We start from the raw sequence: 25,263 nt of genomic DNA, 5'->3' as shown, positions 1-25,263 counted from the left end.
CAACCCACAAGTTTTACCTTTTTCTCCCTATTCTCCTCCCCATCCCACCAGGGAGGGGTGAGCGAGCGGCAGCGTGGTGCTCAGCTGCCAGCTGGGGCTGAACCATGGCAGTGCTGTAATGGTGCTGACTCCAGATCACATGGTGGTATTTTGAATCATACTGAAGCTATAGTTTCTCTGTCATTTTTCTTTTCTTTCTCTGCTTCCAAGCCTCTCCACAGCTTCATCAAGAGGGAGAGAAAATGAGTCAGAGAAGGCTAGGGATAGTTCTCATGAGACTTAAGATGCTGCACTTACACGCTCACTTGTTCTTCAGAGATAAAGCCAGTTTAAGGATTTCCCAAATTGTGTTTCACTCCCTGTGCTGGGTCTGGCTGTGATGGAGTTAACTTTCTCCCTAATAGCCTTTATGGTGCTGTGTTTGATTTGTGACCAAAACAGTGTTAATAGTGCACCGGTGTTTTAACTGAACAGTGCTTGCAAAGCATCAAGGCCTTCTCTCTCACTCTGCATCCCCAGCAAATAGGCTGGTGGTGGGCAAGAGGGGAAACAGCCAGGACAGCTGACCCCAACTGACCACTGGGACATGCCGGACCATGTAGCATCCCACTAAGCAATAAAAACGGGCTGGGGTGGGGGTAGTTTCTTCCAAAGTAGCTGTTGCTTGGAGACTTGCTGGGCATTGGTCTGCTGGTGGGAGGCGGCGTGTGATTGCCTTTGCATCGCTTATTTTTGTTCTTTTTCTTCACTTATTAAACTGACTCTATCACAACCCATGAGGTTTTTTTTCTCAGTTTCACCCTTCTGATTCCCTCCCTCATCCTGCTGGGGGGGAGTGAGTGCATGACTGAGCGGGGGCTTTGCTGCTGGCTGGGGCCAACCCATCACACTGCATCTTTGCCATCCCACTCCCCAGTATCAGCAGCTTCTTGCTGACTGCAATGATCTGGTAATGAGTAAGTATTCTGCTGTGTGGGGGGTGGGGGTGGGCGAGTGGGATGGATGAAGTGCCAGAGAGAGGGAGATGGTGCAAAGGCTCTTTCTGCATCGTGACAAGAAAGGTCCAACCAAAAATGGCTTAATAAAATACCCATTTTAATAAGACAGAATAAAAAGAGGAATATAGATAGTGAGTAAACCTTAAGTCCTTTCTGATGCTGGGCACCATGCATTGGTTCAGCACTGGATGGATCCTGCAGGGATTTTCCCATGGCATGCTGTGCAGATCCCGTCTGGGGAGACGTTCCTCGTTCCTGGTCCTTTGAGTTATTATATATTTTCTTGTGAGAAAACAACTCTGCTGCTAAAGGTTGTTGACGTGAAAACTTCTGGCTGCACTGGTAGACACGGGCAAGGATGCATAGGTGTTGCAACACGTGGTGCTGAGCAGGAGCTGCCTGCAGGCTCCTCTGCTGCAAGCAGCTCGCTGAGGTGACCCTGTGGCCACACCATGCGCACAGCAGCATACAAAGAGCATGTGGGCAAGAAACGGTTGTAGTCAGCTGGACCTGTTTGACAGAACAGGCTGTGGATTACGCAGTCCTGTTTCAACTTCTTGCCTGTGTGATATGATGTTGTTTGTTTATTTCTCCACTCGCCTGAACTTTGCCTGTTGTTTCAAAGCTGTAATGGTTTGAAGAAGGGTTTGTGTATCTCTGCCAGCTGCCAGGTTGATTGCTGCTTCTCTGGCATGTTTGGTTTGGGGCTTTTTTTTCACTTGTCTGTGGAGATGGTAGCAGTCCAAGTAGAGACAGGAGTCTAATCAGCTCAGCGTGAGTGGTCCTGGTTCCCACTCCCCAGTGCAGAGCATGCCACTGCTGCCCAGAGATGGGCTTGTAGGCTGGGCATGTTGGTCAGAGGTCCTCCTTGGAAGTGGAAAGGAAGTTCCTTCACATGCCAGTGGGTGCTCCACCCATGCTTATACTCACTGATCTGTTTACAAACACCAGTGCAGAAGGAGAAAGAAAAAGTGGTGAAGATGTGCAATAAAACAGTATCGCCTGCTAATGCTAGCTTGATTCTGTCCATCAGTTGCAAAAACAAGGGCTCACCAGTGTTTGAAGGGGCCAGGAGGTAGCTTCTGCCACCATTTGCAGTGGGGTTGCTTTAGAACATCAGAAGTGGAGAGAAAAGGACAGCTGATTTAGTGCTAATACATCTCAGTAGCAATGGCCAATTTCAAGGTACTTAAGACCCATTTACTTGTTTTATGAACAGTACAGTGAATATTTCTTTTTAATCTCACCATGATTATAGTTGTAGAATAAGATATAATGTGATAATTGAAGGGAATTTGGCTACTGTAGGAATTCACATAATCCTTATGACAATATTTATTGTGCAATATATTCAAGGAGTGATTTAGAGTTTATCTGCACTATGTCTTTAGCCTACATCTTACAGGGACTTCCTATGCTTGCTTCAGTGCAACAGCATTTCTCTAATGTAGAATATAAAATAATTTTAATAGTCGTCTTTCAAAATCAATTGACAGAACAACAGACTGGTTAGAAAACTTGCAGCAATCTGCTATTTTTGCTACTGTAGTTACTACAAGTGAAGCACCAACAGCCCCCCTCCTCCTGTAAAAAGCTGCAAAGAGGTAGCTAAGGCGTCAGTCTTGACACTGGTCCAAGTTGGGTAGTTGATTCCTGTGTCCTTCTGCTAGGAATATGGCTACATGGAGCCAGTTGTAGAAACGAGCCTTTGCTTACTCTTATAATTCAGTGGACCTATTTGCAAAACAAAACCTTATATAATAATTTTTACCACCTCTACCAATGTTAAATTCCCTTTGAAAATATCCCATGTCTGTTCACCACTTCCAGCTTGCTTAAACTGTATCCAAAGGTACTACAGGTACATTTCTTAACAGGTATAATCTCTATCAGATTTCTTAATCTGGAATAAATCAAAGTTCTTGTTATGAGTGGAAGTTTAGGGACTACGCTGTCACCAAAATGTTAATGGCTAGGACCTAGTTCGTAACTAGGTGTCTAGAGCTGCTTACATACTCAGTTTAAATTCTCTTACAGCAGTTGTCATAAAAAGATTAATATGGGTCTTCAAAGACCTGGTGTGAAACATACTGCCTGCTTCTGTTTCCTGAATGGGTAATGCAGTTCTAGCAAATGGAGATTTTTTTTTAAAGGGGGAATTTTGCCAGTCCGTGTGGAAAAATAAATGCACGTGTTCTTGTTCTCCTCACTCAAAACCAGAGGATTGCCATGTGGCATTGCATTGAAGCAGTACTGTTTCTATGGTAGGGTCTGCTTTTACACCAAGGAAGCGGTCCTTCTGAGCTCCCTCTCAATTACTAACTACCAGACAAAGAAAAACAGTTTGATGTAAAGCCTCACAAGACTGAGCATTCTCATCTGGCTGCACTCAGACCCGCAAGCTGTGGAACTTTTCCTTGATGAGGCAAGACTCTCTTCAATCACCTGTTATCATCCAAGCTTTAGATACATTTTCTTCAAGAGATTCTCCCACTGGAGTCTTGCTCGGTCTGTTGTGATTGGATATTCTGAGTGCTGGGCTGTATGTTATGCTGGAGTCAGCGAGCACCTTAGCATGGCATCACTGGCAAAGAAAGTTGCCCCTGGCTGCTTAGAATATTCTGAGACCTGAGGTCCCTCCCTGGTGCTGGCACAAGCTTTTATGCAGCTGCTCAGCCTGAGGAGTTCAAGCCAATCTGTCATTCCTCCCTCTATCCTATGTCTGGTATCACTAGTCTGTTTAGCTTACATCAGTGGATTAACTCCTAAACAACTAGGACATTTTTCAGTGACCAAAACTGAACTACATTCACACAGCAACATGCTGTAATTCAGCATTTTTACCCTTACAGTTTCAAGTGAGGCAGTTGTCTGTTTCCAGTTGAGTGCTTCAGAATCTTAATAGTGCATGAAATTTGTTATTACATAGACTTAAAGTGTCCTGGAATTATTCTGGAAGCTAACCTGGAGAACTGGTGTCAGCACAGGCAGTGTCTTCTATGTAGGTAAACATTACTTCAAAATATTTTCTCAAGATAATTTCTCAATGTTTTCTCAAAACACTTGTATTTACATGAACAAAAGTTGGTTTCCTAATCTGGGCTAATCTCATGTTCAGTCTGAAGCTTGTTTACACCTTTGTGCTTAAGGAAAGATAACGTGGCAAAGGCTCCCAAGAAAAGTTTGGAAAGAAGTTCGCATAACTGCATGATTATAACAATGCACAAGCGATATATGAAATATGAGCACTTAAATAATGAAATACGTTTTAAATTATGCAGTTTATACATAATTCGATGGTTATACTTTCTCTGAATTTCAGAGTCAGATGCTCTGAAATCAAGAACTTCAGGCTCCTCATCCAAAAATCAGAATTAAAGTCTTCTACTGTGTATATTTAACTTTGACAATCAAACTATCGGGTCTGTGGACTGAAGTAGAGCTTTGTTTAAGTAGCAGAGCTACTACATCCCTGTAGGAAAAGTGAGTCCTAATGTTATCGCTGGTCACCTCATCTATGTAGGAGAGTGCTTTGGATGTTTGTGTGACGGTACCCCAAAAACAGTCTTTGAAAAATACACTCTGCAGTAATGTGCAGTAATGTTCAGGTGCTGCATGTACGCTGCAAAAACTTGCCAGGTGGCAGAAATGTTTGCAGTTGAGTAAGGTGCTGCTATGCAGGAAGTAAACAAAAGGCTTCAGAAGCCCTGAAACAAACATTTCTATTTTTAATTCAGGTCCTTTCTATTCAAGCCTTAAAACATTTACAGTTGCTGATATATGACAGAAAATAACACATCATTCAGTTGCAGAAAAACCCATCTCATTTCTCACCTGTTGGATGAGCAGCAGGAGCACATCCAAGGAAGGAGGCAACATGTCTATGAAAGTATTATGGAGAGCCCAATCTGTTCGAAGGTAGTTCTGCAGCCACTTGTAAGGTTAAATGGATGAGCCGTCCTTTTTCAGTGTCGCTAAAGTTTGCCACCACCTGAAGCAGCCGTTCGAGGATTCAGTGTCCATGCTATCGCTCTCCTCGTAGCAACTGTATGCAGCACTTGTACTTCTCTGCTGGCCCAGTGCAAACAGCAGTAAAGACTTGCTGACTGATCACTTTGGGTAGAAAATTCACGTTTTCACTCCCCCGCCACCTTTTATCATTACCATCGTGGGAAAAACAAGCCCCTCCCTCTTGTAAGGAAGATGTGCCGATTACAGTTCTGTTGCATATAGTTAAGGAGCGACCGCAATTTTGAGAGCCACTGGAATGTAATTTTCATGAAGTGTGACGGAATTTCTCGTAACTTTTAAGGAAAATGAGGAAGTCAGAGACGGGAGCAAGATCTGGGACAGCGTGCAAGGACCGCGAGCGGCGAGGGTAACGTCCGCAGGTACGCCCGGCGCCGCCTCTTCTCCGGGCGAGCTGAGCACTCTCCGCCCTCCCGGGGCGAAAGGGTGGCCGGGCTGCCGGTCGCAGCCGGCTCGCGTTCCCTGTGCGTGCCCGGGGAGCCGCACCAGTGCGGCGGTCAGGCAGTAGTGCCCCAGGTAGCGGCGGCGGCGGGGCCGGCACCACCCGCGGGCAACCTCCCCGGTGGCGCGGCGCCAGCAGCACCTGGTCCTCGGAGCTTGGCAAAGCAAGGGGCCGGCCCCACAGCCATGCCCACCGTCGCCTCCCCCGCTGGTGGAGCTGCTCGCCCCGCCGCCTCCCCCCGAACCCCTTCCTACCCCGCCGGCTGCTGCCGCGCGGCCGCGCGCATGTTAGGACCTGGCGGCGCCGGGCGCGCGGAATTGGCGGGGCGGCCCCGTCGCTCATTGGCGGAGGCGCGGCTGGTCATCGTGGCGTCACAAGCAGCCCGGGCCCCGCCGCTGCCGCCGGCCCGTGCCCCCAGTTGCGAAACGGCGGTGGTAGGCAGGGGGATGGCGGCCGCCGGAGCTCGGGGAGCAGGTGTGGAGGCGGGCGCGGCGGTGGCGGGTGGGCAGACAGATAGACAGACCCGCGTGTTCGCGTGGCTCCGGATGAGCGGGGCGCGGCGGGGAACCGCCAGCGGGCCGAGGAGCGGGCGGGTGAAGGAAGGCCCCCTCAGAGAAACGACTCGGCAGAGGGGGGGCGGGTGGGGGTGTTCGCCGGCGGAGGGAGCGTGTGTCCGTGCCCTCCCTGCCCCCCGCACCTCAGCCTTGCGCCCCCGGCCGTTGGCGGGAGGTCTCCTCAGCGGTGGAGCGGGGGTGCTGCCGCCCCCGGACCGTGCCAGAGCCGGGGTTCCCCCTGTGGGGGAGCCCGTGTGAGGGCTGGAGCGTTGCGCCGGGCTGGGGCGGCGGAGCGGGAGCGGCCCCCGGCCCGCCAGTGGCAGGGCGGCGGGCTAGGTTCGCTAGCGCCCGGCGGCCGGCTGGGAGCGGCTGGAGCAGCCCGCGGCAGAGCCAGGCTCATGTCCCATCCCTCTCACCAGGTTCTGGCCCTGGGAGAGAGGGCGCAGTCATGGTGCCGCATCCCATCCAGTAGCCCATGCGTGGCTAAAGCCGACCTCCGCCGGACAACTGCAGCGGAAGGCGATCCGTCAGCGTGACTGCCCCCGGGGCAGCCTCCCCGCTTCCCCCAGTCATGGAGGCGGGTGGCTTGGAGTGGCTGCTGGTGCCAGTGCAGCAGCTGGTGTCGTGGGGTGCTGCGGGGGCCATGGTGTTCGGCGGCGTGGTGCCCTACATTCCCCAGTACAGAGACATCCGGCGGACACAGAATGCAGAGGGCTTTTCCACCTACGTCTGCCTGGTATTACTGGTTGCAAACATTTTGCGGATACTTTTTTGGTAAGTTCTTTTTGTGGGTGTGTGTCTCCCCAGTTCTAAAGGTTCTTGCTTGGTAGTTGCAAAGCTTTGATTTGGAGTATTTGAGGAAATAATGTGTTTTACATACTTTTCCACTCTCTTGAAGATCAAAATACTGTCTTTCCGTAGGTGGGTGAATCTGCATTGAGCAAAATGAACTGGGCTTAGGAGCACTCTCCGTTACCCTTGCTAAATCTGATTATCAGTACTCTGATGTTCCAACATACAACTTTTTAACTTGTTTGTAAAGAAAAGAGGTTTATTCTAAGTCAGATCTTTTTTCTTGTTGACTGTATTTTACATTTGCCTTGCCCCTCTAGTTGTGTTCTCAGTATGAAGGCCCCATCCTGCATGCTTATTCTAGTATCTAGTTGGTATTAACGTCATTGGGATGCTTGCCATATGTTCTTGCATTTTCCTGGGATGCCAGCTGGCTTCAGAGGTGTTTCACTTACAGAGCTCCATGCACAACTACAGATGAAAATAGTCATTCCTTGATAAGCAGGCAAAAGATAGGCTATCTTTCAAAGCAAATTCTTTTTGTTTTCAACACTGCTTTCAGTATTTAAAAGCAAGTTTGTTTCTGTATTTATGTCTTGTGCTGCTGGACAAAGAAAATGTTATTAGGGCCTGATTTCCGTGGATTAATTTTATTAACTTATATTCCCCATTACTTCTTATAATAGAGATGTTACAACAATGGGAATATACTTGAGAAACCAAAGACGAAATAGTTTGGGAAATTACTGCAACACAGAACAGTTATTATAAGAATATTTTGACTACAAAATGCTACTTTGTAGACCACAAAGAACTGATAGGTAACAGGCTAAATCCTTTTGTTGGTTTCCGGTTTCTTTTTAAAGCTCCTCTGACTCTTTAAGTATAAGGAGATTCCTGGATTCTTCTACAGTAAAATGCAACATGTACGTGCTGTGCTGGAGTGGAGAAAACAGGGGACCCTCTCTCGGGACCACAGCTGGCAGTCAAACTGCGGAGTCACCACTAGAACACAGCTACTTGTTGCATTGGACCTATGTTTTCCTGGGGTGAAGTGTATGGAGCAGCTGTTGGAGAAAGCAGAGAACAGAAGGGAAATAGAGGAACTGACAGGGGCAAGGAGAAGTGAAAAGCCTGAGTTGACAGTTTGAGAAATAGAAATTGTCTTAATTTTTTGTTTCATTGGGGATAGTTGAATGGCAACTGAATGGAGATGCTGGCAGTTTCTACATAACCCAGACGAGTGCATCTGTTACATGAGACTTGGACTATGGAAGAACTGGAAGATCTTTAATTTGAATTGATTTTAAGTATATCTAGTTAAGAGATGTGCAAAAGAATAAATACTATGAGTAATGAAAAATTATAATTTATGTCAATATTAGAAGATTTGTCAACACTTTGAGAGAGAATGCAGTTATATTGATAAGATTATGTAATTTTTTACTGTGAGTATTTAAGCCACATTGAAGTATCTCTCCCTGACACATATGAGCTCTGTGTAGGCTCTGGTCATCTTGGAGTTCGATGATTGCACAGAACGGCTTCACACAGCACATGCATAGGTGTGTCTGGCTACAGGGGGACTGTAAGGCATGCTGCTGGCTTGTGGTACAGCTACTTCTGTGGGGAAATGCTGCAGGCATGTTCCTGCAGAAACCTTTCTGTCTGTTCTTACAATGAATCATCTCTTTCTAGCTCTGTTGAACTAAAAGGCAGAAAAGATGACTTGCATTATGATAATTCATTGTTCCCTGAGAGAATATTTTGTTTCTCTACTTACAAAGATTAGGCATCCCTGGTAGTTCATTATAAACACCATTAAGTCATGAAAGCAGCATTGAGAGTGGATATTATCCTTGGGCATATGGATGATTAAAGGAAGATAGCAGAGCAAAAGCCTCTGATTTCTGTGAACGTGTTTAAAATGCACCCATAGAGCAGCTTGGCAATTCAACTTTTGTGTTAGTTGTTTAATGTCACCTATGGCTGATGTATTATCTGGGACACAGCACTCTAGATAATTCAGCATAAACAGCAGAATTATATTAATTGTGTATGTCATATTCATTGGAGGGAATTAGAAGGTTTTTGTTTATTTTGTTTTAAATTTATTAAATAATTTGATCCATTCTTGTGCTGGAACAGAACTGCACCTATAAGTAATTTTGTTTTGTGTATTTTTGCCCAATCTGGTTTACACAGTACCAGTTGATAAGATTACTCCTCCTTCCGTTTAGCAAACCAGTCTAGACCTTAATCCAAGTCTCTCTTCTGACAACTTTACTGACCTATAGCTGCAGTTTTCAATTGTTTTTAGCTTCTCTTTGTTATGCCTTGTTATTAAGCATATGATTTGTGCCAGATTCATCTCTCCTGACTTCTCCTCCACCCTGATCCAAAAATAAATACTTAAAAACTTTCAAGTTCTAATAGTGTTGCTTTTCAGGCCTTAATTATTGCTTAGGATGGCTCATTGTCTTGTTTTGTTTTTTTTTTTTTTTTAACTTCAAAGACATTTCTGTAGTTTGTTTCTGTTGTTATTACTTCAGATTTTCCCTGAATTTCATATATTCTTGAATTTGAGGCTCACAGAGTGGAATGCTATGTGTTACAGATGCATAGGCAGTTCCTGCCTTTTAAGCCATGTTTCCTCTGTATTTTCACTCTTGAGCAGTGCTGGTCTATCTGTATCTCTGTCACTCATGACAGACCCAGTCTCACCTTTCCCCTGTGGCTATACTATACTTTGTTCGTGTCAGCCGTGGTGGTAATTCCCTCATTTCTTATTTGTGAACTGGCAGATTCCACATGTTCCTAGAACCTCACTTAGTTATCTCAGAGGCGGGGGGTTTTTTTTGGTTTATTTGTTTTGTGGGTTTTTTGTGTTTTTTTTTTTTTTTTAAATCTGGTTTTGCACTGGGTGAAGTTTGACTTTTCATCTCCCCTCAAATAGAGTATTTACTTCCTAATCTTCTTGGCATGTTTTATGTGTCAGTAGAGTTGCAGCTGGTGTATTGTGCTGTGACAGTAGCCAATGAATGAAGAACTACTGGGATCAAGGATAACAATCCTGTTTCCATTTACCTGTTTTCACAATTTCTCTTCCTCCAATTAGACTGTCTCCAATGGTAAGCAGTCTTTTAAAGTCAAGAGGACTCGGTGCAATGCCTCTCCTTGTCTTCTTCCCATCTAAGCCCTTAGTTTCAGGGTGTGCTCAAAGAACTTATGTTTGCTAGTGATGACAGTAACACACTATCCCTTAAGTCATTTTTTATGCTTCTCTGTTTCACAGTGTCTCAAAATGTCATCTCTAAAGTGACATTTCTGCTTTCACTTACGTGAGTTTGACTTTCCTCTGTTCAAATGAGCTACATGCCAGAACTTTATGGAAAAGCAGTGGGAGAGGACTGGGCTGCAAGAATGAAAACTGCACATGGATAGCAATGGGCATGATTCCACTTTGCTTTGTTTGTGCACGCATGGCTTTTGTTTAGGAAGAAGAAAGCAGAAGTTTGACCATGCAAACTTGTGGTTCAATGTGTTGACTGTATGTGAAGTCTTTGTCCCTTTTAAAGAGGATTCTGGAAAAAAGAAATTTTTGAGAAGTAGACAGTCTGTGCTCACAGCATCACACAATGGAGTCTTTGTTTACCAGTGTGAAAAGTAGATTTTGTGCTGTGACTACCCTTGATATCAAGTTAGCTTTATTTTTGGTAATAATCTATTGCTATAACCTTATATAAGGCTTCAAAGCAGCGTTTATTTTGGGGTGCCAGTGTAGTTACTGGTCATGATTTCTGATTTCTATCAGCTGCTCCTTTGGTCTAGTCCTTCTGCCATTTTTCAATACTGTTTCTCCTGTCTGTCTTCTCCAGGCCCCATAGGTCATTGTTTCTCACTCTCCACTCAGTTCAACTTCTGGACTGGGCAGCCTGGAGAAGGTCCGAGCTGTGGGTAAAGAGGAAGAGACAGTGCAAAACTCAATGCCTTTGTAATTCTGGTACATATGAAGATGTATGGCATGCTCCAAAAAATCTGATATAAATTTTTTTCCCTCTGCATTTTTAATAAAACAATGACCATTTTTGTTAGCCAATGTCTTACTGTATTTGTTAGAGTTAGCTCTGATTTCTTGTTCAAAACTGATTATTAAAATATCCAAGGGATACCCTGAGTCTTACTGATGCTTGAGCTTTGAGCTGGTTAATCATCTGGTTAAGCTGCCCTAGGCTGTTTTGAAGTTGTGGGCCAGCTTCAGAGTGCAGCGTGGCACTTGAACTCGGTTGTGACCAAGACAGATGTATCTTCTTGGTTCATGTGGCCTGCAGTCTGCCAGCTGACTAGCTTTGCATTGTCATGATAAAGAACAGGAACAAGAAGGTGGGCAAGAATTTTGGGGGTGGAGGATGCGGAGAGTTCTCTCTCTCTTCCTCCTCTCTCTCTTTTCCCTTTGTTTTTTTAAAACAGAGCTTATGATGAGATAAAATGGTTTCTTTTAATCTTAAAATTGGAATAAGTAGCTAGAGGATAGAGAACTGCAGATTTCTTAGAAGTCATCAGCAGGCGTTTTTATTTGTGTCTTGAGTAAGTTCAGTCAAATGTACTTATGCTCCCTGCTATTCCCAGAGGTTTTTGGACTTTTTTTCAGTTTTGCAGTCTATAAAATGTTTTATGTCATAGTATAATATGGTTTATATATTTTCCAGGAAGACAATATTCTTTCCAAAGGCTTTGAGATGCAATTCTATGGGCCACTGGACTAAACCTCATATAGCAGCACCATAGAAATCCAAACAACAGAAAATAAAACTGTCCAATTTTGAAGTTGTTCTCATAAAGTAGTTGCCTTAAGACAAGCTGTGGAAACAAGTTCTGACAGTCAGGGAAAAGATGACAACCCTGGAGTGTGTTATTTTTGAGCAAAGGTAACCCTCTACCCATTCCACATCACCTGAAACAAAGTGGGTTCTGAAAACTGTGATGTCCTTAGAACTGGGAGCTCTCTGTGCTGGACGGAGTCAGTGGAATAAGCTCCCTGTTATGAGTAGAGGTTTACCGAGCCGAATATGCAGCTGGAGGTAATTTATAGGAAAATATTGGACTTGCTGTTGTCTGGGGTAGATTCCTGCATATTTATTTTGCTGTAACACCTACAGTGCTACGTGTGGATCAGGTCCCTGCTGTCGGATATTGCTTTGGCTTCAGATAGTGGGCCAGTGATGTCTGTTTGTAGGATTTCCTGTGGGAAGGAGAAACTTTTGCTTTTAAGACTTCTGTTACTAAAATGAATCTTGCCAGCTTTTACCATATGGGGAAGGTGGGATGATGCTATAAACCAAGCTAACAGAGTGACTACAGCTTTGAAAGATTGCATTACATATGGCCTGCTAGTAGAATCTTGCTCAGATACTGAGAGCAAGTGTTATGCAATTCTTCTTCCTTTTTATAAATGCAAGCGAGCAAGGATAAAATGCACTGCTCTTTAGTACAAAAAGAAAAGGTCAAGTAGGGGTTTTTTTATGCCCAAGTGAGAAGCTTGTTTTGGGTGCTCCATAAAGTCCTGGAAGTTTATGTGTCAAGGAGAAACTCATATCAGAAAGAGGTAATTGTAATTGTATGGGCTGTCTTTCAATACAGCTGCCATACTACTGCACCAGGCTACCTGTCATGGCCCCAGTGGTGCGTGCAGTATCCTGCATGCTTTCCATCTTGCTTAGAATCTGTAACTTCCCAAAGAGCTGGTAAAATCGACGCAGAGTGGCAAGGCCTGTGGTAACTCTGGTGATTTCCATCCTTGCGGTGAGTGGAACTGCCTCTGTGAGCTGAGGTGGTGCCGCATTAGACCTGTCCGTGTACGGTCAGGGGACTCAAGGCGTTGTCATACTTTTCCTTTGCTGTATACCATTAGGCAGGAAATATATGGCCATTTTAACTGGTGCGAGCTGCTTGACTGTTCTGCACAGGAAGATTTCCAAGGAAGGTAGTCAAGGACTTTCCAGTCTCTCTTCTTTACCTTATTAGTTGACTCATAACAAAAAATATCTCTCTGGTGAAATTACTATAGTGGAAATGCAGTATTGTGTGAGAAAGCATGATGGTGAACCTAGTTGGTTTTCACTAACACAGAGCTTCGCTATGAAAGTAGCCCAAGTATAAGAAATTATATTTAGCCAGGGTGCTGTAAAACAGGAACTGTCAAGAAGAGAGCAGTGGTTGCCATGCCTGTGAGACTGAGATGTCCAGCAGCATTATGTGCTCAGAGAATGGCCTTAGTAACTGTGCTGTGAGGGAATTTAGAAAGCCTGTGTGCCTCATGGTGCAGGCTGAAGGTGTTGGGGAGCACAGCGATGTATTTTCACCAAACCCCTTCCTCAGCATCTCCATTGTCAAAGCATAAAACCTGGCAGAACTGAGCACAGAGAAGCAGCTCACCATGATGTGTGTGCAGCCTTCCTATTGTAAATCTAATGTACTTTGAGGGCTGCATATGAAAAGCTTCCACCCTTTATCCCTAATGCATTTACTGAGAGTGTCTGGTGGGGATTGCTGAGCTTTCACAAAGTAATGCAGGAAGAGGAGCTTGGAGCATCTCCTGTCTTCACTGAAGGGCCTCATTTTCCTGTGGCAGAATCTTGTGCGATCACATGAGTAAGCTCTTCAGTCAAGGTTGGCCACAATCCAGGTTCACCTCTCTGTTATGTGCAGGAAGGGCTCAGTAGTTCCCACCAAGTATCATCTGTGAGCAAGCAAAAATTGAATTGGGGGAAGGGGGGAGGGCAGGAGAGGACAAATTATCTATGTTCGGTTCCCCCATCTTTTGGACTTCCTGACTTCTGCCAACCTTGGTCCAAATTAGGCACAAATTGATGAATCAATTGGTGTATTTTGCAGATCTGGTCTTTCCACTCAGATGTCTAGAGGCAGACAAAGCATAATACCTTTTTTTTCCCCTGTAGGAAGATATTAAACCTAGCAAGCTAATAGCTTTGGGTATTTATTTCTTTATAGGACAAGTGCTATTGTTTTTATGACTTCTCTCAATTTTTCATTTTTAAAGTGGTAAGTTTTGCACAGAAGTCCTTGTGAAATGTATGGACTGCGTATGTGGAGAGTACACATAACTGGTTATATAATGTGGCATAACTCTCTGGTCTCTCTATATTGCCTCGACTGCTCAAATGAATCTGCTTCTCCTTTCAAAATAATAGGTTTGCTGGTGGCTTTGGCAACAAAGACTTAAGCTTCTGGTTTCCGAATTTCTAGGATCAGTCCACAGGGATGTTGTAATAAGGTTCTCAGATACTCCTGCAAGGGGGTTGTGACTCTGAGCATGTGCATTTAGATTTGGCTGGTGACTTCCTCAGCCTTTCATACCTGTTACTGGTAGGATTTCCTTTTTCAGGTGCTTAGATAGGATCAAAGAATGAAAGTGAGTACAACTGTCATCTTTGAGATGTTTTATATATTTTCTTTTCCTTTTTTTTTTTTTTTTAGGTTTGGAAGGCGTTTTGAATCCCCTCTTTTGTGGCAAAGCATTATCATGATCATTACTATGTTACTGATGCTGAAACTGTGCACTGAAGTACGCGTGTCCAACGAGCTAAACATAAAACGCCGCTCTTTTGCAGGTTAGTGATGGGAACTGGCTCTTGCAGGATAAAGCTTTTTGAAAAGACGGTTCACTGTATTTTGGACAAAAGTTCTGTCTGAACTGTAATCCAGTCTCCTCTCTTGATAATTCAGTATAGCACTTCCTGAACTTCTTTTTTTGAAACTGCTGTTTTCCAGATAAATATGTAAAGCTGTAACTTTATTTCAGATGGGTCTTGGTTCAGTCTAGAAATCCGAGTTCTCCTTAATATTTCACACCACGCTCTGAATATAGAGCCGGCTGTTATGCCATTGTGCTAGCCTGGATTTTTTTTTTAAGATCTTGGCCAGAATAAGAAGTTATTTTCTTCACCTGTGCTTTCTACCAAGTTGTTAGGTATGATCATACACTATTATCTGAAATTTTATTTTACAGTTGCGAACACTGGCTTTTGTACATAATTTGTTTTCTACTTACTGAGTTATTTGCTGTCAAAACAGGAGGTGCTGTCATATCATAGTTGCAAAACTATGTCTTTTTGTATACCATTTCCTTGGGCGTTAGTGTGGGATTAGTTAGGATTTATGGGAATTTTCACGTCTTTTTTATTTTGGTTATTTGTTAATTTTTAGGTATTGATAATTTCAGTCAGGGCCAGAGCATTATTCTTAATGAAATGGTCAAGCTTTCTGGGAAGTCCCTGCTTTTTTTCCAGATAAGGAATATGAGTGGGTAGTTTCTGTGTTTCTCTGTGTTGACTTTGACTTACAGCATTTTATGTTACAGCTTATTACCAACAAGAACAGAATTAATGCTGTCAGCTTTTTGTCAGTTGTTTTGCCAATATGGATGTATAATTTATTCTCTCCATCTGTTCTCTTCCCTCACTCCCTGATAACTGAGGGTCTGATCCAGTTCCAGATATCCACAGCCATCATTAGAAGGCAGCAGCTACTGGCTGTGCAGTAGGGTAATTTATCTAATAGCTAAGGAAGCTACTTCCATTCCCACTCATTGTGGAGTGTAGTGTGAAACTATTCAGGTAAGTGAATTCATGTGGAAGAGGAGCTGTACTCCAGCTCCCAAACACAAGCTGCTGTGTTCACAAGGGTTGCTAGTCTGGCAGAATGACTGACTTAAAAACTACTTTCAGCCAGATTTAGCAGCAGTTAAAATCCAGGAAGCATTTGGGAGGGGCACGTATGCTTTCTCCTTCCTTTGCTCTCTGTGCTGGTGTTTTGTGAAGTGGCAGAAAGGTTTCGCTGTTTGCCCTTTCTGAGCGGAAATTATCCTCTTGCACGTTTACACACATACTCTTGCAGGCTCCTTCGGTAACCTTTGGACAAAAAGGGAGGCTATTCAGTTTAGTATATAGCCCTCTTTAAACAACTCTCCCTGAAAGACATACAGTCTCCTAAAGGATAATCAGTCTTTCCCTTACCAGGTAATGGAAACTGCTCAAGGTTGCATTGTGTCATTTGATCCTTTTTCCTGAAACGCAGCTTGTCATGTGTTTAACTATCTAGACAGACTCATTTACCTACTTGTGGACCTTAATTATTTGTTTTCATCAAAAGACTTGCATCCTCCCACAAACTTTCAGCTTACTTGTTACTGATTTTTAGCAAGGCCAACTATGATGCGATGGCTCAGAATGAACATATTGATGCATACAAAGCTCCTTTCAAGTGAGGCAGAAAGATAGTTCTATACTTCAAGTGCAGTATTAGTAGGAGTGAGATCTGTGTTTCTAATCCTACTCCTAATCTTATCTCTTAAGTTTTATGGTCATCTAGGCAAGCTGATAAATCTGCGTACTTACTTTCCTCTAAGCTTACTGGAGCAGTGAGAAGCTAGGTTTGAAGTCAGTGGTTTTGATTAACCTTGCGGAATCCTAAGGGAAGGTGCACAATTTCTGTGTAATAATATAATTTATTATTTCTCACATGGCTGGTCTTCAATTTAAACATTTTTCTTCTTTAATTTCTATACTCCCTCTGAATGTTTCTGCAAAATAATCCAAAATATTTAGAAAGAGAATAGAATATTTCAGTGGGAGTTTGCTGTTTTCTTCTATTACTATTAAATGTGGTATTTCCCCCTCAGTCGCATTGGTATATGTTTACCAGTGTGTTTTGAATTATGTGCAAGTTGCCTTTTCTTCTTTTGTTTTTATTATTCTCACAGATAAGGTCCCTTAAGTAATAGCTAGTTCAGAAAGAATCTACTTAAAATTTCTTGAAGCATTAAGGAGCAGTCTCTCTTAATCCTGACAAGCTTGTTTTGTATTCTCTAGCCTGTTTTGTGGTGTTACTGGGTTAAAACAGCAATTCAGAACATAGACATAAAGCCATTCAGTCGAATGCTTATACTTTCGTTTACAGGGTAACTTAAAGCATGAAAAATATAATCTCCCTGGACTCTTTCCAGTGATGTTTGATTATTTCCTGTAGGCTCTATATAGAGAACTTATTAGGGAAACTTGCATAATCTTTTATTTTTTCTTTCAGTTTCTTCTCAGTTATGGGATTTACCCCACCTCCCTTTTAGTCTTGCAAAGTGAAATTAAGTTGAAAGTGGCAGAGCCCATCTTGTGGTGCTGCTGCTGCCTTCTCTGACTTTTTGTTCTGGATATGTAAACTTTTTCCTTCAATTATGTGTACTGATTGAAGACAGAGTAAGTCCTCTTTATATATCCAGCTTTTATTATTTTTTTAAACTTGGACTGTATAGTCTGTTTTTAAGTGTTCTGAATTGGGACCCCCCCCCCCAAAAAAAAAACCCAAACCCTCAAGCAAAACAAGAAAACAACAAAAAAAACCCCAAATTTATTTTAAAACCTCCAATGATAGGACAGTTCTCTCTCTCCTGCATATGAATACTTTGAAAGCTACATGAAGGAGTCTTCAGATGAAATCAGCAGGCATCAACAATACCTCCTCATCTTTTATTCTTTATTTAACACCACTTTAATTGCATCTTGGCTCCTTTAACGTAGATGTCCTGGTACCACTGTTGTGGTAACAATAGCTTTCCTTATTCATTGCCCACTTTTAAATTGGTGTCTGTGCAGCCGTGTGTATGCTGTGTTGTTGGCTCAGAACAGAAACGCTCAAGGTTCAGTGGTAGTTTCTTCTGTTACAGTTGTTATTGTTCAAAGGGTTGTAGTATTTCTGGGGCATGATGGTACTACCATGCTAGAGCGCTAAATATTGAAAGGTAAAATGTGCATGTGCCGTGTCTTGACTTGACAATCAAGAGGAGGCTGAAGCAAGGTGCTCACAGATACAGGCAGCTAAAAACATCTGGTCACTCTGGAAGATGTTGGCAGGCCAGAGCAGTCTCTTCATATTCTTGGAGAGACAGATGCTCTACGAACCCTCTTTTTCTTTCCTCAAATAAGCCTTTCACCTCCCTCCAACAAATACTCGGTTTCAGTTATGCCCAAGACATTGTGACAGATTTCAAGCACCTTGAATGTATGAACTATACTGAAAACCAGTGGAGAGCATTTGTTAAAAATGAGCTCTTAGATATCTCTTCTTATTATAGTATAGCCCAGGCTACTTAAGTAGAAGATGGGCTCTTGTATTTTTACATGAAGATGATTTCCTCTGGTCATTCAGCCAGTTTTGTCTTCCTTCCAGCTGCTGGTTGTCTTAACCTGCTTTATAACTTGTGCTTATTTATAGCACTCTGATCCATTGAAAAGCTCTGGTTTTGGCACTGGAAAGCACTCTTGTGTAATACATGGTTTTCAACTGGCAGAGGAGGGCTAGAGTGAAAAAATTTAGCATGCAGAATGGTTGCCGATGCGGTCTACTCTGTCCTTCTTGATATGACTGACTTTGAGCTCAGGCTTTTTTTGAAACTGTTTTAGAACAGCATTTTCCGCAGGAGGCAAGGCAACTGTATTGTCTTAGCTGATTATGCATACATATCTATACACTCAGTGTTGCTAAGGTAACAACTTGTTTTCTCTGATCATGAAAAGTATATCAAGTAAGAGTTAAGCTGTCTGTTTCACTGGTTTTAAGTCTTCATTTTCTCCCCCTAGGTACATTGCTGTTGGGTTGTGCATTGAGACTGTTCTGGGACTTCCTACTGCTCGACCCTATCTTAACATCCTGGGGTGGGAGCCTTATAGAAAGCATGGAGACTAAAATTTCTGGCATGTTTTGTTTTGTCTATTATTTTTTTATAAGCAAAATGTACTAACTGACTAAACTGTAACTAAAAGACCCACTATTGCATTTAATCATACAAGTCTGTCTTTCCTTCCTTTTTTTTTCCCGTCAACTGTTTTTTATGTAGCTGCAGATAGTAAGGATGAAGAAATCAAAGCACCTCCCAAGAGATCCTATCTGGGTATGTACTGTGCAAACCCATTCTGCATGAAATTGTTCTCTCAACTACATATTTCATGCTTTGCTACTTTTTGTAACCATTTCTAGAAATGATTGCACGATCATTTCTATAGAGAATGTTTGCGTTACCTTTTCTTGACATACTAAAACCTGGTGCATGGGTTTTTTTTTTTTTTAATTTTCCCCTCCCCACTTTTAACTTACCTAGAGGAAAAGATGCTTTCAGCTCTATTTCAGAAACCAGTTTTTTGAAGACAGTTGAATTCACTGCATTGTGTGTCTCAGTGATACCTCCTTTTTTCCTTCCTCAAGCTAGACAAGCAAAATATTACATGATACAGGGATCTATCTCTTCAGACTCATATATTCTTTCTCTTCCAGCTCTGATTCTGGAGGAAGCTATGAAGAATACAGAAGTATCTTTCAGCATTGTTCAGAACGCTAGATAAGGAATTTCCCACAACACTTGATGTTCAAGCAAAATGTCTGCATCTTTGTGAAATTTTCTGGCTTGTTCCTCTCTCTCAGTAGAGCAGCCTCAAAATTGTTATTTGGGAATTAGTAGCACTTAAGGGTGACAGCTTCCAATCTTCAGTTTCAGAGTTGGAATCTATGTTCTTTAATTTGCCTGAGGAAGAGGAAATAGGTGCAAACCAGCTTTGCAGTATTTTCAACTCTTAGTGGTTTGGAAAGACAGTTTTAGTCAAGTCATGGTAATTTTGTTTTAAATTAGTTGGGGTATCGCATTAAGGAAGTTATACCAACTAGAGACACAGAAGTTCCCCACAGTCAACTTTTAGACTGCTTTTAATTGAACTGATTCAGAATCTCACATTGATACTAGTTATGCTCTGTTGCAATTCTTAAGTTAGTAAGGGGTCAACTGAATAAATACAGGGTAAAGAATATTACCATGGAAAACAAGAGTGTCTACTTCCATATTTGTCAACACACACAGCTAATTAAACTGGAGTTAGCTCTGAGAAACACTACCAAAGAGTAATATTAACTTGAGTGCTTTCTTGAAGCCATTCCTGCTGAGGTTAAATAGACACTCTTTTAATGATTCATCTTCTGGATCTCCCCTTTCAGATTTAGGGGCAAAGTGCACGCTTTGGGAAACTTACCTTTTTTGGTCTGATACTAGTATTTTGCAAAGCACCTTTTCCTTTTGTGTTTTTAAAACATTTTTTTTTCTTGACTTGGTATCAAACTATTTTGTTTTTTTGTTTGTCTTTAATTCTAGTTTGTAGTCATTCTCACCAGCTTGCAACACTAACCAATGGAATGTAAACTTTAAGCAGTCCTATCTTCCTTGTGCCTATATTCCTGTTGTCTTTTACTAGTATTCAGCAATGCTTTATTTACAGTGTCAGAGCTAGGAACTCTGTGCTCCTAGTTATGATTGAGTGGATTATTTAAAAATGCTTCAAGAGGTTAAAATTATCAGAAATAAGTAACTTAATGTGACCTTTTACTCATTTCAGTTTTTTTTTCTTGGGGTTTGGGGTTTTTTTGGTTAAAAAGTAATTTGCTTGGTAGGTTGATAGCTTAAAAAGTTGAGGTTTGTAGGAAAAAAAGCACCATACCTCTTAATCCAACTGATTTAAGTCTGAAACTTTTGGTTAATAAATGTTACGTGAAGTTCATTTTGGAATTGCTTAGCAGAATGGCATGAATTGAATTATCACTAAGGAACAGGACAGTCTTGCACTACTGCTCAGAAGTTTAAAGACTGGGGTGGGCAAGTCTGTTGAAATGTGTTAATTCTTACTAGTATAAACAACTTAGAAATGTTTTGAGGTGTTTATGTACAATATACATGCAGAAATATGTCCCGGTGGTTGAGTGGGATGGATGCTGCTTTATGTCACAGCATAAGTCATACTTCAGTTTACAGAGGGCTTAACTGAGCTGTGTCCTGGAGTGCTGTGTTTTGCTGCAGCTCTGAGGAAGCTCAGTTATAGGTTAGGTAAGGGGAATACTTGCCATACTTTCATGTGGCAGTGCATTCTCACAGTCTTCTAATGAGTTTTGGTTAAACTTTTGTTCAAGAAGAACAAATTTACTTTATTTCCCCTGTTTATTTCAGTGGTGTAAAAAATGTTCTTCAGTATGTTTTTAGGCTTCAGAAACCATTATATTACTTTTTCCGGTTACAATACACTCTGTATATTGGATATGTAGTTGAAGATTGACTATCCATGAACACTGTTTTGTTGTAGAACTGTTGAACCGTACCAATGAATTTCAGGTGAACTTGTTAGTTAAATACCAAGGCATTTGTTTGATTCTGTCTTTGAATAGGAACTGAGCTCCTGCTGTGCTCCCTGGGATTGCTTTTAGGTACGTTTTATTGTCAGTAATCCAACAAACCACTTAATGCCACTGTTTTTCCACATGTTATCTGAAAAAGCCTTTGTCTGGCACATGACTCTGAAGACTGACTTTATAGCAGTCAGTGCTGAGAGGAGTCGAGGGTGAGGGGGAAGGTTGCCGCAGTTTCACTGACCCAAGTAAAATAATTTACAGTATGGTGGGCCCCCGAGTGTAGGGTTTCCTGATTTCATACAGAAATAAAATTATTCCCCTCTTTTTCTAGATAAAGGAAGGATTAAAAAGGATTTAGTAGCTTCAGTTCTGAAGGAATAATGCTTTATTCCCTTTGTTTTTTAATGCTAGTATCTAGTTCTGCCTAGTGCCTGCTAGCATTTGATGGCTACCGCTGAGGCTGAGCAAAGCTGCGGTTGAGTGATTTTTTTTTTTTTTTCTTGATGAGATGTTTTATAACAAATGTCTCAATCTGTTACACTAAAATACGAGTTTCCTATATATATATTTTGAGCCCTGTGAGTGTTGGAGATTGTTGGGGCAGAAGTAACAAAACACTAAACAAGGCATTGCTCCAAAGAGGCTGTATATCTCTTGAAGTTGTTTAGAGTGGTCTCATTGGTGTGTCGGGGCAGGCGAGTCTCAAAGTGAAGATGACTTGTTCAGTTTTTTTCCAAGTAGATGTTTAAACATTTTGAAGGACGGTTCTGGTAGATCACAAGGGTTTTTCTTCCTTCTCTGAACCCTGAACCTTGCTTTTGATCCAAACAAAAAGTTATCCAAGTAAGTTTTAAAAGAGTAGTAATAAAATGACAAAAACTTAGATTCACCAAATAGCTCTTGCAAAAATATTTAAAACTACTTTTTTTTAAGGGGAAAAAAGTTAAAATGTCTGTGTGGTTTACCTGCATAATAATGAAGAGAAAATAGTAATGTGAATTAAGCAGGTGCAGTCATCTGGTACATGGTTTCCACTTGCAGTGTGACAGCCTGGTAAATAACTCACACTTTCACCTCTTCTTTTCTCTGCACTCTTTACTTAAGGCAGCAGTTGGCTTATGATAAATTAAGTGTTGGCATACTCTAGAACAGCACTAATACATTACATGTGGCATGGAGGATGTAAACTTTATTTAATCAGCTCTCTGGCTCCCTTTGTTCAGAGTGTCTGGTCTGTCTGGGTTCAGCAGGGGCATCTGGCTTGCAGGTGTGCACTGTGATTTTCCATGGGTGCTCTGTAAATAACATGCACAATGTGCTTCTCTGTCCAGGCCTCGACATCCCAAGCAGAGCTGAAGAGAGAGCAGAGACATAGTTTCCCTTGGCCGGCTGTGGGCAGCACTTTGTTTTCATTGAAAGTATGTGCCTTTTACACCATGCTCTCTAGTAGTTGAATTCCCTGTACAGTGGCTGTGCAGTTAACAACAAGCACAGTTGGGATGCAGCTGCCACTACATCTGTGTGTAACTGCAGATGGAGGTGAAGGGGTTTAGATCCTTTCTCCCCAGGATTATATGTATCATTGTTAGACTAATTTCAAAGTGCTTTTGTTAATCTTTTGGGAAGGGTGTCCAGGACAGGGTGTTATAATGGTGTCTCTGTGTGAAACTAGGATGCCAAGAAGGTTTTTTTGTTGTTGTTGTTGTTGTTTATTAATGGAGTTCTAGTTGTTTAGGAATTCAGGTCTACTTTGCCTAAGGAAATGGCACCTGGCTGCATCAGCACTTTGGTTGTAGTTCTGTGTATGGTGGAAACAGTTATTTCCCCTCATCTTTCTCTACATCAGTATTTAGACCTTTTTGGGAGACAAAAGAAAATAAGAAATGGAGATTCTAAGGATGAACTGGCAATTTTCAATTTGCTATAAGTAAATACTTAAGTTGAAAACTGTAGAATCTTTGGTTTGGTTTTTTTTTTTTTTTTTAATAATTTCAGTTTCTTCCTAGTTGATGTTGCAGGTGAGACAAACAGAAGTCTGGAAAATAATTTGTCTGTCCAGGTATGGGTCTGTGCTGGTGGCCTAAGTTATTACTCAGGCATTTCAGAATAATTCAGTCCAAATAGAACACTAATACTGTTTTTAAAGGAACTTGCAAATCTTTTGCATACTGAATGGATAACTTTTTTTTTTTTTTTAAAATACAGATGCAGACAGAGGGAATAGTTTTGTTAAAAAAGGTTGTTCCTTTATTTTAACAGGGAATTTATGTTTCCTGAACCATTGCAAAACCAATACTAAAATACTTTTCTTTCAGAAAACTTGAGAAAAATGGATTTGGGTCAGTCTGTTTTCTAGGGCCAGTGTTATGTTTCTCAGTAGATACTGTCTTTCAAGTGTCAAAGTTCCATTTAGGGTAAATCTTTCTTCAGCTCCTCACGCTAATAGGCCTCGAATGAAAAGTCATACTGTGGCCTCTTCTGTCCTGTTGAAAAGTGTTGGAAGTTATTCAGTAGGGGGGCATACCTTTTTGCAGGCGTACCTAGTATTATTCAGAGGTTAAAAAAGGAAAGAGTAAGTTTATCTACTTAAATTCTGTATTCCAGAGAGACATTTTCCTTTTAGAAAAGATAGCTGGGAAGAGAGGAACCCAAATAATAGTTTATGATTGTTAAGGCCTCTGTGCAACTATGATCCTCCCACTGGTAGTTTGCCATTTCCTTAACATGACAGACCCAGAAACACGCACATGCACCCCGCACAGTGAGGTGGTGGGATACAGCCAGTATGTCTGCTGCATGCCTGCATGCTTATTACATGGTGGAACGTAGAACTCTCTGTGAAAGCACGTTCCTGGTCACAGTGCAGGCTTTTCTTTTATTCCCTGATTTCCCCATGCCAGAGGCAACTGGGCCACCTGGCTGCGTTGGGGAGCAAGGAGGGAGAGGGAGACTTGTGATGAATCTGTCCACAGACTTATAGATGCTGTGGTGAGGGATCCAGGTGGGCAGGTCTCTCTGGGAATGCATAGCACATAGCAGGTTTATATGTGAGAGACAAGTGATGAGATGTGTGAGAGTAAAGGTGATCACCAGCTCTTCCTTTTTATGAAAGACATGGATGAAGTTGGCAATAGAAGGGGAAGAGACTGATGTTACCTGCATGAGTGATACATAAAGTATGAGGCAATAGCTTCCAAGTCTTAAGCCGATTTCAAATGTATTGCTCCACTCATGAGCTACAGAGATAATATCAGTAGTTGTAGTAAAGCTACAGGGAGTAACACACCTGTCTCTGTGTTGTGGGCTTACCCTGGTAGGCAGCTAAGCACCACACAGCTACTTGCTTGCTCCTCCCTGGTGAGATGGAGGGGAGAATCTGAAGGGTAAAAGTGAGAAAACTCACGGGTTGAGCTAAAGACATTTTAATAGGTAAAGCAAAAGCTGTGCATACAGGCAAAGCAAAATAAGGCATTCATTTACTACTTCCCATCAGCAGGCAAATGTTCATCCAATTCCAGGAAAGCAGGGCTTTATTGTAACAGTTACTTGGGAAGACAAACTCCGTAACTCCAGTCAGTTGCCCTTCCTCCTCCAGAGCACGCTGCTTACATTTATTGTGATCACTTGAAAATCTGTATAAAGGCCATTTGTCTAGACTGATTAAATACCAATATTACACTGAGTAGTAATTTTTTAGACATCCAGGAATTCTTGCCTCAGATGGTTTGTCTTGAGTTTCCTCTTGGAGAAAGGTAAGGTGATGGAACATGGTTTATATCCAAAAAAAGGCTGGTTCTTTCCAGAGACCAAGAAATGCCAAAGACTCCTGTCTTAATCCTGCTTTCTGGTTTATTAGTATGTGTGATCTATGGAAAGCCTGTTGCTTCATGCTAGCGCACGGGTCCTTCTTTTCAAGTTGCAGTCTTATATTATTAGGCAGCACAGTTACTGCTGACTTCTTAGTGGGTCTGTCATCTGAAAGTGGAATGACATGTATCTACCAGGTAAATAGCTCTTTTAACTGCTGACCTGCTGTTCTCTTTGTGTAGGTAACATAATTAAGGGAGGAGAGGGGTCTTGTTTGGGTGGTAGCACTTAATCCTATTCCCAGAATTTTGATTAGCACAATGATGGTTGAATAGGTTCCTGCTGATTTCAGGTTTTGGATTGGAATGTACGTATTTTGTCTTCTTTTAAGATGAGACTAATATTGATA

The 25,263-nt window shown here is 42.1% G+C and overlaps 1 protein-coding gene and 1 long non-coding RNA gene across 7 annotated transcripts in view; one reads left to right on the top strand and one right to left on the bottom strand.

The window, feature by feature from the left end:
* Positions 1–1,081: 1,081 nt before the first annotated feature.
* On the bottom strand, positions 1,082–5,765 carry LOC129202171 (uncharacterized). Its single transcript, XR_008575644.1, has 2 exons — positions 4,833–5,765; positions 1,082–1,932 (listed from the first exon to the last, which is right to left on the bottom strand). It is a non-coding gene; the product is annotated as an uncharacterized LOC129202171 (long non-coding RNA).
* Positions 5,766–5,812: 47 nt separating this feature from the next.
* The window catches only part of SLC66A2 (solute carrier family 66 member 2), a 68,931-nt gene continuing 49,480 nt past the window's right edge, over positions 5,813–25,263 (top strand). For 3 of the 6 annotated variants that reach the window (XR_008575640.1, XR_008575642.1, XM_054814371.1), the window contains exons 1-5: positions 5,813–5,943; positions 6,443–6,797; positions 14,313–14,446; positions 18,724–18,777; positions 21,084–21,122. Coding sequence is in view for 3 of the 6 variants with exons in the window: in XM_054814371.1 (XP_054670346.1) it covers positions 6,595–6,797; positions 14,313–14,446; positions 18,724–18,777; positions 21,084–21,122 (430 nt within the window). In the remaining 3 variants the exon portion in view is untranslated. The remainder of the gene's footprint in view (positions 5,944–6,442; positions 6,798–14,312; positions 14,447–18,723; positions 18,778–21,083; positions 21,123–25,263) is intronic. The other 3 variants (XR_008575641.1, XM_054814372.1, XM_054814373.1) reach the window with 2 other exon arrangements.

Source organism: Grus americana, chromosome 2, assembly GCF_028858705.1.
Source record: "Grus americana isolate bGruAme1 chromosome 2, bGruAme1.mat, whole genome shotgun sequence".
In the NCBI taxonomy this organism is placed as follows: Eukaryota; Metazoa; Chordata; class Aves; order Gruiformes; family Gruidae; genus Grus; species Grus americana.
Note: the sequence above shows the minus strand (reverse complement) of the source record. Positions and strands in the feature narration are given on the sequence as shown.